The sequence below is a fragment of the Lutra lutra genome, chromosome 1 (assembly GCF_902655055.1).
Source record: "Lutra lutra chromosome 1, mLutLut1.2, whole genome shotgun sequence".
In the NCBI taxonomy this organism is placed as follows: domain Eukaryota; kingdom Metazoa; phylum Chordata; class Mammalia; order Carnivora; family Mustelidae; genus Lutra; species Lutra lutra.
The window spans coordinates 150,873,990-150,887,532 of NC_062278.1; the positions used below are offsets into that span (position 1 = coordinate 150,873,990).

The following is a 13,543-nucleotide window of genomic DNA, read 5'->3' on the forward strand; positions in this document are numbered from 1 at the left end:
CAGCACAAATCTGCTCACCACAACCCTTCTCTAGGCCCCAAGCTGTTTGACAAGCTTCATCTCTGGGCCCGGAGGGAGGCAGCAGCCTGTCAGGCTTGCCTACCATCACTGGCCCATGAGTAACCTGTGGGCTCAGAGTCAGGCTGCCTGGATCTTGAGTCCAACTCTGTGTGTCTTTGCTGTGTGAACTTGGGCCTCAACTTCCTCATCGGTACAATGGCAATAAGAATAGTACCTCCTTCGTAAGGTGGAGCATTCATCGCCTCCTTTAGCAGATATTCCCGAGTCAAGCGCTCACTCCTCCAGACAGAAGAACTACCTCGTGAACAAAACAGACAAATCACTACCCTTGTGATGGTGACCCTCTGGGGGTGGGGGGGAGAATGTGACTTGTCATTTATAAAAATAAAAACACTCCACTAAGTACTGCAAGAATTATACGAGCCGTTGTAGGTAAAGCATTCGAAACAGAGCCTGACACAGCTACGTTCAGTGAGCATCAGTATTCTTACTATTTTTCTAGCAAGGCCCATGGGATTACCTCCATAGTCAGGCTCCCAGAATCTGCACTGAGAACGAAGGCCCTATAAGTGGGCATATGAGCCGCCTCCTACTCCTAAGACAGGAGGGAGTTAAGCATATGTCCCTTATCTCTCTCTCCCTGCTTGCGGGTTGTGCTGCTGCCGTCTCTACACTGATTGTACATTGGGGCTTTCTCAGCCCTGCTGGCTCCAGGAGCCCTTTCTATACCCAACACTGAATTACCATTTTGTTCCAGTTCACAAGAGCACCAGTGTGGGAACACCGCGGGCCAGATGGAATTTTGGAGACCCTGTCATTTGTTGGAAATTTTCTCTGGCTGCCCTTGTATTAACAGCCATATATTTGGCTCTCAGGCCTAGGACTGGGGCTGGGGTGGGAGAGGAGTAAGTTTTGCTGCTTAAAAACTACAGCAAGTTTCTCTCCAGACCATTCTGTTCCAGCCTTCCAGAACACTCTACTCTCTGGCCGCTCAGAGGACAAGACACAACCCCAGAGAAAAGGGGGCAGTTGGTCTTCCAGACACACTTCTCCCCTCTTCTGACCAAACCTGTAATAACAGGGGAAACTGAGCCAATGAAGACATGAAGGGAAGAGTCCCCCTCACTCTTGCCTTAAGGTTGTATGGACTTCTCTAGGATAAGGCCTAGAGGAGAGTTTGTAATCTGGGATCACGGGCCAAATCTGTCCTATAGTTGTGTTTTGCTTGGCCTGAAGTATTTTTAATAAATTTAAGCCAATCTTTAAAAACCAGGATATTTTGCATAAAAAAATCCAGATTTCTGGCTTCCTGCAAAAAAAACCCCCAGAAGTTCTAGCCACAGCTTGGGCCCATGTTCTCACATGGCTCGAGGAGGGTTCAACTCTCTCTCAACAACATGCTCTCTACAGTTGACTACAGACCCCAGCACTCCCTATTGTCTCCCAAAGCCGAGGAAGAAAGACATTTGCCTCTGGGATCTCACTAGCATGATGGTTTTTTCATAGAAGATAAACACTTCTTTGACCACAGCTCAATAAAACCTGAGAAAACACAGAGTCATTTTTCTTTCCCCACCATATCCAGCTTACTCCACTCACTACGCCAATGGCTCGGGTTCCATCAACACTTCGGTTTGTACTTTTTGATCCAGAGCTGTACCATTCAATATAAGCGCCACTGTCTGCATGTGACCATTTATATTTAAATTAATGGCAATTTGAAATTTCCATTCATGATCCACTAGCCACATTTCAAGTGCTCAGGAGCCTCCTGTGAGTAGTGGCTGTCATGATGGACAGCACGACATAGAGTATTTTCATCATCTTGGAAAGTTATATTGGACAGCTCTGGAAAGATTTAAATATAAGATACAAGAGGATACCAGCCAGTCAAAACACCTGTTGAGGGGTGCCTGGGTGGCTCAGTGGGGTAAAGCCTCTGCCTTCGGCTCAGGTCATGATCCCAGGGTGCTGGGATCGAGGCCCGCATCGGGCTCTCTGCTCAGCAGGGAGCCTGCTTCCTCCTCTCTCTTTCTCTCTGCCTGCCTCTCTGCCTACTTGTGAACTCTGACAAATAAATAAATAAAATCTTTATTTAAAAAAAAAAAACACCTGTTGAGCTCATCCTCTGCATCTGCACTGGACACTGTGGGGAAGCTGCTGTCTTCCAGGGGTTCACAAACAAGGCAGAAAGCCATAAGCAAGGACAAGAGACAGTGGGAAGTGCCCAGTTTTGCCACAAGATCCCGCTGAGGGTCCAAGAACGGGAGCAGGCCTGTTTCCGTGATACAAAGAAAATGCTCTGCTTGTCCATCACACTCTGCTCTTGGCCCAGTTCCAGGCAGTCCTGTCAGAGGCTACCCGAAACGGGACCCCCCCCTGTTTCCCCAGAAATGCTGCTTTAGATATCGGGGCTGAGTCCCACATTTTTGAGGCTCCTCAAGCAAAACACACTATGAAAGTCAAGTTGGGGGACGCCTGGGTGGTTCAGTGTGTTAAAGCCTCTGCCTTCCGCTCAGGTCAGGATCCCAGGGTCTTGGGATCGAGCCTCCATCGGGCTCTCTGCACAGCGGGGAGCCTGCTTCCCCCACTCTCTCTGCCTGCCTCTCTGCCTAATTGTGATCTCTCTCTCCCTCTGTCTAATAGATGAATAAAACCTTAAAAAAGAAAAGAAAAGAAAAGAAAGGGCTACCTCTAAGTTGTGAACATTTTTCAGGAGGGCCCACCTTGAAGTCCTTCATGTCTATCAGTGTGTGACCCGGCCATCACTCAGCAGCAGTAATCTCTAAATTACTCTATTACTGATCTCTAAAACGGGTTTACACCAGCCTCAACAGCTGGAAGGTGAAGGATTCAATGAGGTAATAGACAAGAAAGCCACAAAGCCCAGAGCAAACGCAGGTGGGTATAGTATTAAGGGGAAATTATATTCTGACACCCAGCTCACACTAGAAGTTTGTTGAAAACTATTTTTTTTTAAAGATTTTATTTATTTATTTGACAGATCACAAGTAGGCAGAGAGGCAGGCAGAGAGAAAGGAAGGGAAGCAGGCTCCCTGCTGAGCAGAGAGCCCGATGTGGGGCTCGATCCCAGGACCCTGGGATCATGACCTGAGCCGAAGGCAGCGGCTTTAACCCACTGAGCCACCCAGGCACCCCTGTTGAAAACTATTTTTTAAGTGATCCTGGAGTAGAGGCTGAGGGAAGACCCTTTAGGTAAAGGTGGCTTTTGGCACGCTCTCAAGATCAGATCACACAGATGAATACCTACACAGAAGCAGAGGTATTTTTAGTACCAAAGACTATTCGAGCCACCTAGTGAAGCCATGGATTCTTCTCAGGATGCTTTTTTAAAATGTATAAAATAAAAGACACAGCTTTCCAAAGACAATTAATTATATTGAATACATTGTATTGTATCAGATATATTATATACTGAAATACAGTTATGAAAATATCCTAAAAAATAAATTTATGGTATAATAATACATATGTTTCTTCATTAATACATTAAATAATAAGATCTAACAGCACCTCTAATAACAAATGGACTTTCAAAGTAGTAAGGAGTAAAGACTATATTTCAAACTCTGTGTTTCCACTGTTATGATATAAAATACCTGTGATTCCTGGGGTGCCTGGGGGGCATAGTCAGTTAAGCATTTTGGTTTCGGCTCAGGTTGTGATCTGGGGGTCATGAAATCAAGCCCCGCATCAGGTTCCTTGGTCAGTGCAGAGTCTGCCTAAGACTCCCTGTCCTTCTCCCTCTGCCCCTCCCCACCGCCCCCACTCTCTCTTACTCTGAGATAAACAAATAAATCTTTAAAAAAATAAAATGAGGGGCTCCTGGGTGGTTCAGTCGGTGAAGTGTCTGTCTTCAGCTCAGGTCATGATCCCAGAGTCCTGGGATAGAGACTGGCATCGGGCTTTGTGATCAGTGGGGAGCCTGCTTCTCCCTCTTCCTCTGCCCCTCCCCCTGCTTGTGCTCCCTTTCTCACTAACAAATAAAGAAAATCTTTAAAAAAAAATAAAGAAATAAAAAACAAAAAAATAAAATGAAATATCTATGATTCTTGCTGATGACAAAGTCACAAGTCCTGCTAACACTATTGTGGTTATTACCTACATTCATTATTAAAGAAACACCGAATTTCCATGAGAGATGAGTGAAAATAAAGATATAAATTTTCTTCAACCAAGCTGAAGGCTCCCCTGAATTTTATATACGTACTCCAGGTCAAGCGCCCTTGAACTAGGTTCCTTTTTACCTCCACCATTCAGTTGTGTTTTTCTGTAGCTCACCAGTATTCAGATGGATCCACGTGACTGATACCATGGAAGCCCCTTTAGAGCACATGTTCTCCAATTCTAAAACCCCTTATGCATAGGAGCTAGGGTCCAAGGCTACCTCCAACTCCCGTTCCCCTTGACGCACTGAAGGGTCCTACTAACAATCTTAGAGGCTTAGCCTTGCCACATCTGCAGCCCTGTCTGTTGTCTGGGGACGGCTCCCATTAACTGAACACTTAGCACATGCTGATGACTGCTGTACGAGTTGCTTTATGCTCATTAATACATCGAACACACAACCTCAGAAGAGGACAGTGTTATCTTCGGGAAGAAACTAAGGCTGAGGGGTTAAATGTTCAGTGACTTGCCCAAGGTTTGAATTTAGTTCTGATTCCAAACAGCCTTTTGAATGCTTCATGCTTTAAAACTATACCAAGGAAGCTACTGTGATAATTACACTTTAAGCCCATTCTCCCTGGGAGGGAGCACCAGTGCCGAGGACGTGAACGCAGGTGAACAAGGAGCCAGGAGCCTTTCCTGACTCTCGGTGAGGTGACTACACAGAGAGGCATTGCCCATGCAGCCATCCACACCCCCTCCCCAACAGGAAATGAAGGTATTTTAACTAGCATTTCAAGAGAGAATGTTCTGGGGAAAAAAAGGAATACAATAGCATCTTTGTAATTGCAACGGGATCTCTAGAGATATCTAGAGTGCCAGGAGAAGTGAGGTAGCTGGGGGGAGGAAGGGGAGGGACAGAACTTGGTGGCTGACTGTCTGAGCTGACTGGGACCAGGGCCTGCAGACAGTGGCCGGGTGTACAGGGAGGCCGAGAGGGAGGGCTTGTGCTGTCCAGGAGGCCACCCCTGCCGCCAGCCAGTCCGTGAACTGGAGTCCAGTTCCCCCAGGAGGTACACACTGGGCCTCTGTGTGGACAGACAACAGAGCCACTCTGTCCTAGAGAAAGAAGCCTGTGTGTCCTGCCCACCTAGCTCAGAGCACAGGGATGGACATCCAGATGGCCCATTCAGTAGGCAGCCCAGCCTCCAGTCCTCACACTGCCTGCAGCCTCCACCGCCAATGCGTTCAGGCATCCTAGGCGGCACCACCTGGAGCTCCATCCCAACCTGGGTACAGCTTGAGCCCTTCAGTCCACCCCACCGTGGGTGGTAGTGGGTTATCACATTATCCTTGGGGCTGGAGTTCACTCATCTCCTCTGGGGAAAAGAGTGAAGGGGGTTGTAGGTCCCATCCTTTTTGAGATTATGACCCTCTGATAGTACAGATTTGACTATCGTTGGGTCTTCCATTCCCATCTCAAGCATGGCACCAAGCATGCTACAAAGCAATTGTTTAAATTTTGCCAGAACAACTAAGAGAGGCATGGCCTCTGCCCTCACTTTATAGTCCAGATGGGAAGATGGCCCTAGACAACACGCCCACCTAAGTACTTAGATGGATAGAAATGAGTAAAGGGGGTATATGCTGTTTGTTTATCTATATGAAGGAGTAGATTCATATGGACAATCTCTTAGGAAATGCAAAAAATGAGAAAGGAGAAACAGAACGTCATGACAATCCTGCAATGCCCGGTGCCTTGGAAGTGACCTGATAGCACTGGTGCAAAACCAGTCTGGACACAGGCAAGGCCAGTCTCTGGGTAAGCTGAGTCTGTTCTTGGAGGGAGCACAGGGCTGACACAGGGCATCCGAAGCACTGAGAGGCAGCGGCAGGGGAAAATGTCACGGCTCTGCCAGAGGGCAACCCACTGCTGACACCAGCTTAGGACACTGCGCCTGCTACAGTCCCAGAGCCCTGTTTCCCCTGAGTGCCATGATCACAGGCTGTGAGGAGCTCCTGTCTGCTCCTTCGCCAGTGCCCCTGCAGGGGAAAGGGCCTCCACGGGGCCGGTCTTTTTAGTCTCTGAACCTCCATCCCCTTATCTCGCATCCGTACATCTCTGGCTCTGACTCTTCTCCCTTTCACTCCTTTTTTCTCTCCCCTCTGATGTCTTCTACCATGCCGATAACGTTTCTGAAAAAATCCCTACCCCACTTGGCTCTTAGACATGGAACCATGAACCTGTTGCCTGAGCCAAGGTGAAAGGATCTGAATTCTCCAGGTGGTTCTGGAAGAGGCTGTTTGCTCATTGCAAGCAAACACCCTCGAAAGCCAAACAAAACCTGCCCACAAGTAAACAGCATGTGACACAGCCCCTTCCTGCAGCCACTTAGCAGAAACCCAAACTAAAGCGCACGGCAGGCGGGGAACTTGGAGGTAGAGCTGGGGGAACCACAGGCTGGCTGGCAGAGTGCACCAGGGACCACGGGCAAGGTGGCTGGGTAACATAACCACCACCGTACTCCTCTCTTATTGAGATTAGCCCTAATCTATTGTTTATGATAATAAGGGCAAAACCAATGTAGAAGATTAATAATTTTTTAAAAGATTTTATTTATTTATTTGACAGAGAGATCAAAGTAGGCAGAAGACAGGCAGAGAGAGAGGGGGAAGCAGGCTCCCCGCTGAGCAGAGTGCCTGATGTGGGGCTCGATCCCAGGACCCTGAGACCATGACCTGAGCTGAAGGCAGAGGCTTAACCCACCGAGCCACCCAGGTGCCCCCCAATGTAGAAGATTAAAGGAGAAACGTCAAACCCTTTGCTGTGGCTCTTAAAAATATAACATAATAATCGATTTTATAGAATTAAAATGATAAGTATCATTTTTAAATAAGTCACTGCTATAGCATGATTACTTCTAAATGTGACTAAAGGACACAGTAGGAGAAATAAAAATGAAGAGGAAGACAGACAGAGGTCTGTATACCCACATGCCTGAACAAGAAACAAGTCAATTTTGACCTGCCTAGATTCCCTATCTGAGGTTACGAAGAACTAGAGGTTCACCTGCTCAATTACATCCCTCCCACCTGCTCCCTTTGGCCAGGCCAGTCACCAGGCCCATTCCCCCAATGCCATGCCATCATTTCCCAGATGCTCCCCTCCACTCCCTGCAGCCTTCCTCCTTTGGAAGGTGCTCTCTGAAATGCACACACGCCCTGACTCCCCATGCTCAAAGGCAGTGTGAGGCTCCTAATGTTTGCTCACCCTCCACTTCCCCTCCTTACTCCCTTTCACTCTTAACACCACCGAATTCAAAGCACCTCCTGGCTTCTATTAGTAGGCAACTCTAGGGCCACCAGACTGGATACAGCCAGATCCCAGGCCACTTAGAAGAATATGTGTCTGTATCTGTCTGTGTGTGTTGGAGGTGGGGATCCTCACAGAGAAAGGCGGCCTGGGGATCACCCACAAACCACTGTTCTGTCCTCAGTCTTGGGCCAGATGGTCCTTAGGTGCAGACATGGGTAGACACATCCAGACGATACGGAGGGGGGGACCCCCAAATGCCCCAGAAGGAAACACTTCCACAGTCACATAAAAAAGGGATCCAAGCAAAGATAGCCCAGGTTGCTCACAGCAACTGTGCCTCAAGGAATCCTGATGCACTCTGTTTCTAAAACGGTACCTTGGGTGGGGAGAGAGGGTTGGGTCTCCTAGGTCTGTCCCGAGGGGGTTGTCAGCCTCTTGGAGGCCCATCTGAAGCACATTTCTTTCACCAGCCCCTGAAACAGCTAAGGAACTCATTTTTTTGTGAGGCCTATTCCTCACACTCCCTCCCTACTGCTTTTTTGAACCAATCTCTGCTAGGGCTGGATAGGGGCCAGTAGATTATTCAAAACCCTCTGCTCCCTGGCCAGCCCCATGAAGCGCCTGGCTCCTGTATGCAGTAGGTCAAGGGGGGTACCCACAAGAGAGACGGTATAAAATGCCCCACGGGCTCCAAGGGCTGGATGTCGTGGTTGCCAGTTCTGATTTCAAAACCAGTTTAACCTCTTTTCTTCAGCTGAGCCTGAGGAACTTGGGCAAGGTGATCGGCTGGAGCACCCCAGCTTTAGACCTCGGGGGCCTGTGACTGAGTGGGGGCTGCCTTCTCACCCAGTGTTCAACAAGGGGGCCCCGAGCACACAAACAGCGCAAGTATCTCCTGCAGGCTGGGCACTTCCTTCTTGGTGAGAAGAAAGATTTAAAGGAGCAAGAGAAACATTTTAGAATACAATCTTTCTGCATGTGATCCATACTTCAAGGAGAGGCCCAGGAGCTCCCCACCCCCGCCATTGGTAGTGAATGAAAAAATGCATCAGTGACTTCTTTACCATTGGTTTTACGTTCTTACAAAAAGAAAACTTATTTTATGGGTCTTCTGCAAAGCCCCCATTCTTATAGCAACTTTGGGGTACCAAGTGTTATCACTTCCATGATGACATTTGCTCCTAATAATGGTCTATTATTACAACTCCAGGTTACAGAGGGGTCCAAAGCTCAGAGTACTGGAGTGCTTTCCCAGAACCATGCGGTAGCCTAATCTGGCACAAACCTCCTTCTGATTTCAAACCCCATGCTTCTCCTTCACTCCAAGCTGTACCAAATGCCTCAAGGAGGATACAGTGTCTATGATAGGTACAGTGTCTATGATGAGACCTGTGTGGGGCAGGGGGTACAGTGTCTATGATGGGACCTGTGTGGGGCAGGTGGAAAGACTTAGGAGACCTGGGCTCTAACCCAGCTCTGAGTCACCTTGAGAAGGTCACATCCTTCTCTGATTTCAGCTCCTTCTCCCCAAGATTCACCTCTATCTTAATTACCCAGGAATTTAGCTCTTGGTTTTTTTGAGAATAACTGACCCACACATGGGTTCTCCTGGGATCACTTTCCCTCCCTGTCTGCCTGTCTGCTGACATTCCCACAGCACAGAGTGAAGACAGACAAGAGGAAAACCCTCCCACACCCACACTCTGGGCCATCGAAAGTAACTGCAGTAAAATCTTTTATAAAGGGGCTGAAGCAATTTGTTCTTGTGAGCTTGTCTGATTTCCACTTAGCCAGGCACTCAGATCCCCATTTCTGTGGATAATCAGAAGCTGGCCACTTGCCACTGAACAGAGCTTCCAAGTGGGAACCACCTAAAGTCCACAAGTGGAGAGATGATTATCAAAATCACGGTACTGAGCATGAAAAGTACGGCTATGAATATTTTTTGGAGATGCAGACATGGAACATACTTTGACAAAAAGTGAAGTAAAACAAATTGTACTATAAAATTGCATGTTCAGTATAATATCAACTCTTTACAATAATACTCAGAGACAAAACGATAGCCCATGGTTATGGACAGAGGTTGGCAGTATGGCCAAATACATGATCAGGAAGAAAACTGTGTTTTTTAAAGAGTCAGGAAGGAAACTTTTTTTTAAGTTGGCAATAATAGTCTTAACTTCTTCTATCAATATTCCTTTTTTTTTTAAGATTTTTTTAATTGATTTGTTTGGGGGAGAGAGAGAGAGAGAATGAGCAGGGGGTAGGCACAGAAGAAGAGGGAAAAGCCAGCTCCCATCTGAGCAAGGAGCACCACATGGGGCCCCATCCCAGGACCCTCAGCTCATGACCCAAGCCGTAGGCTGATGCTTAACCGACTGAGCCACCCAGGTTCTTTTTCCAAGTTCTGAGTCTTGGCAAACACCAAGTCTCCTGCCATGATTGTAAGTCATCGGCAAGTGTCCCAATCTTAGCTTCAGAAATGCACACACCAAGCCCTCTCAGAGAACCACATCCCCTCCAGGATGATCAAAAATACCCTCATGGGTCCTGCAGCTCAGCGTTCACTTTCGCAAAGTGACATCTAAGGATTCCGGACTTTTTAGCTTTGTATTTCTAAGCCCGGGTTTCCCCTTTTATGTGCCTCGGATCAGTAACATGACAGTGTTAAGGAACTACTGGACAAAGACCATATTCAAACAAGCTGGGGAAGTTCACGTCTCCGTTTCAATGAATTAAGAGCGGTTTCTCTGTGAAATGATCCCGCAAGAGGGGCATACAGGATGTACCCTTTGCAGATCAAGTTCACTGACGCCTTCTGTTTTCGGACTAGCTCAGGGGATGACAGCTGGACAGATTCAGGGGCATCCAGGGAAGTGCGGTCCCTGTTCCCTCCGCCTTCTAACCCTGTGGTTCTCGGTCCTGGCTGCACACTGAGATCACCGGCGCAGCCTGAAAAACAAACCCCTCGGCCTGGATCTGGTCTGGGGAGCAGTGAGAGCCAGGGTTGAGAACCACATCTTCCTTTCACTATCTTGAGGGCGTCCATGCTAAGAAGTCAACACCAGATTGGGCTCCAACCTCAGAATCATTCATGTATCATCCATTTTTGAAGCTAAATGGAACTTCTAAGGACATCTAGTTCAATCTCTTGTTTTACAGAGGAAGAAACTGAAGCCCTCAAGGATTCCCAGCCCCCCACCTCCTCTTATGCTGGTTCCAGTCAGTGCCCCACAGTCCCTTGGGCCCCCAGGCCTCTGGACCACAGGACCCTTCATTCAGTGGGAGAAGCAAAGCAAACCTTCGGATCTCCAAGGCCATTTTGCTGCCAGAGGTTGCTTATCAGGCTGCCCCTCTCTCTGGCAAGTGGACCCTGACACAAGTGAAATTCTGACTCATGTCCTCTTCCTAACACCCCAGGACTGAGAATGAGGAGCCAGGGGACTGCAGGCTCATGAGGACAGAAAGCCCACACTGGCAGCAGAGCAAACACATCCATACATCCTTAGGCTGCTAGAGCAGGAGGCAGGCACTTTTATCCCCTGTGCACTCTATCGCTATTGCAGGGGATATTGAGATGCTGTCAGAGACATTTTTAAACTCAAGAGTGAAAAGAAGGGGCACCTGCACCCCAATGTTCATAGCAGCAGTGTCCACAATAGCCAAACTGTAGAAGGAGATAAGATGCCCTTCAACAGATGAATGTATAAAGAAGATAGGGTCCATATACACAATGGAATATTACTCAGCCAGCAGAAAAGATGAATACCCACCATTTGCTTCGACATGGATGGAACTGGAAGGAATTATGCTGAATGAAATAAGTCAAGCAGTGAAAGACAACTATCACATGGTTTCACTCATACGTGGAAACATAAGGAATAGCGAGGAGGACCACAGGGTAAGGGAGGGAAAAGTGAAGGGGAAGAAATCAGAGAGGGAGACAAACCATGACAGACTTTGGACTCCAGGAGACAAACTGAGGGTTACAGAAGGGAGGGAGTGGGGAATGGGGTAACCAGGTGATGGGGATTAAGGAGGGCACATGTTGGGATGAGCACTGAGATTTAAACGCAACTAATGACTCACTGAACACTACAACAAAAACTTATGTTGTACTATATGCTGGCTAACTGAACATAATAAAAAAAAATAAAGAAATAAATAAAAAATAAAATCAGGAGACGCCTGCATACCCATTAAGAACCCTCTGGGTTGATGGCTTTGGCCCCTATCCTCTTCTGACAATATTCTTCCTTCTGAACATGGAATTTTGTAGTAAAAAAAAAAAATCACCATACTTTTCAGTTTCATATCCTGTACCTCTTATCACCCCCCTTTTTCAACCCTAAGATTCCATTATTTCTTTCTCTTTAGCAGCACTGAGAAAGACACACTATGAGAAAGGGTCCTAAGAGGGGAGGGTGAAACACACATAGCCTCTTGGTACCCTTCCTGCGCCCCCAGCTTGTGGCCTCTGGTCCCCACAAGACTAGAATGAACACCTTTGCGCCCAAGGAACTATTCTCCTAGACACTCTCCATCCTACAGGAGAATCTCTACGCATCCTTCTAAACTCCAGGCTCACAGCTAAGCTCCAGAGAAGAATCTCAGTGAGCCCCAATCTGGCCTCTGTGACTTTCAGAGTGGGGAGAGGGAGCTGGTCACAGAAGCAGATGGAAGAGTCCTATAGGTTCCTTCAGAGTTCAAACTCATTCTGGTGTCTGACACCCTCCCCCCACACCACCCACCCAGCGTAGGGCAGCGAACTGTAGGAACAGCGGGTGAGGCTTGCAGGTAATTTCTACCAGGAAGCAGAGCTCAGCAGCAGCCAGTCCTGAGACAAGCCCCCTTTCTGAGGCTACATATGAGCCTGGTTCGTGCTCAAAGGATCTAGCTCTCCTGCGTGTTGGTGTCTTTGAGTTTTATCCATGGAAAGGCAACAGTTGGCAAATTCTCCAACTTCCTGAAGAACGTCCCAGACCAACCAGCGCTCCCACACCTGCCCTACGGTCCAGGAGATGGAGCCAGGCACTGGACCTTTTCCAGACCCAATTTATTTCTTCGTGGATTAAGGTTCAGCCAGGGTGTACAGGTCCTTAATGAAAGTGCCCTCGGTCATCTCCTCCAAGGGAAGCAGCAAAGCTGATTGACCACTCCTTGCCCCCAACCTTTTGTCCCAGGTGCAAAAATTAAGAGCCCCTGCGACCACCAAGCAAACTGTCAGAACAATTCCGGCTCCCGGAGGCTCTGTGCAGGCTCTGTACACCCAGAGCTGTGCGCACTTTCTGTAGCCACCTGTCTGGGTGCCCACCCAATCCGTCCACCCTAGTGTTCCCTCTCAAGATTCCTACCATGTCCCCTGTGGTGGCTGGACCCGCTCCTCGGCGACCTCAGCTGGCTCTCCAGCTCATCCCAGAGCCCCGGGGTCTGCCCCGTGCTCCGTGACTCTCCAAGGCTTCCCTGGACGTGGATTTCCCGGACCCAAGGTTCACAGCTCCCCAGCGGCCAAGTGGCCCCACAATTCCCGGGTGTGCGGTGCGATCAGGGATGCTCTGCGGGTGGGGTTGTTAGAGAAAGTCTGGGATCTCCAGACCACGGGGGATCTTCGTGTCTAAGGTCTGCGGTTCTGCCAGAGCCTTCCCACAGCCTCGAGCCTCCGCGATCAGCCAGGGACTTTTGCAGAGTTTGCGAAGTCCCTGCTGCGTGTCCCAGCCCAGCCTCCCCACTTCCCCGAAAGCGAAGGAGGGGGGAACTCCTTTCACAATAAAAGCCCTGCCCCAGGCTTAGGCGGGCAGAGCGGCCTGGAGCAGGGGCCCAGGTGCTAGGAAGGAATGGGTCCCGCCCGCCAGGAGATGATCTGAGGTTGGGCGGCCAGCGCCTAGCAGGGTCTGGGCAGATCGCCCCGATCCCGCCTCCGAGGTGTTCGGGTGTTCGTGAGTCCTGGGCAGTCGTGGGCGGGAGGAGGGTCGGAGAAAGGGAAGGAGGGGCCCTGGCCGGCCCGCTGAGGGTCGCCAAAACTGTTGCTCTCCCAAGCAAAGCCGCAGAAAGATAAGTCTTATTTGGGCTCTGTCT

The 13,543-nt window shown here is 48.8% G+C and overlaps 1 protein-coding gene across 2 annotated transcripts in view; it reads right to left on the minus strand.

Annotated features, from left to right (window-relative positions):
• The window catches only part of GASK1A (golgi associated kinase 1A), a 54,758-nt gene extending 41,473 nt beyond the window's left edge, over positions 1 to 13,285 (minus strand). Inside the window, exon 1 of one of the 2 annotated variants that reach the window (XR_007128950.1) lies at positions 12,823 to 13,285. Coding sequence is in view for 1 of the 2 variants with exons in the window: in XM_047739161.1 (XP_047595117.1) it covers positions 12,823 to 12,825 (3 nt within the window). In the remaining variant the exon portion in view is untranslated. The remainder of the gene's footprint in view (positions 1 to 12,822) is intronic. The other variant, XM_047739161.1, reaches the window with a different exon arrangement.
• Positions 13,286 to 13,543: the final 258 nt, after the last annotated feature.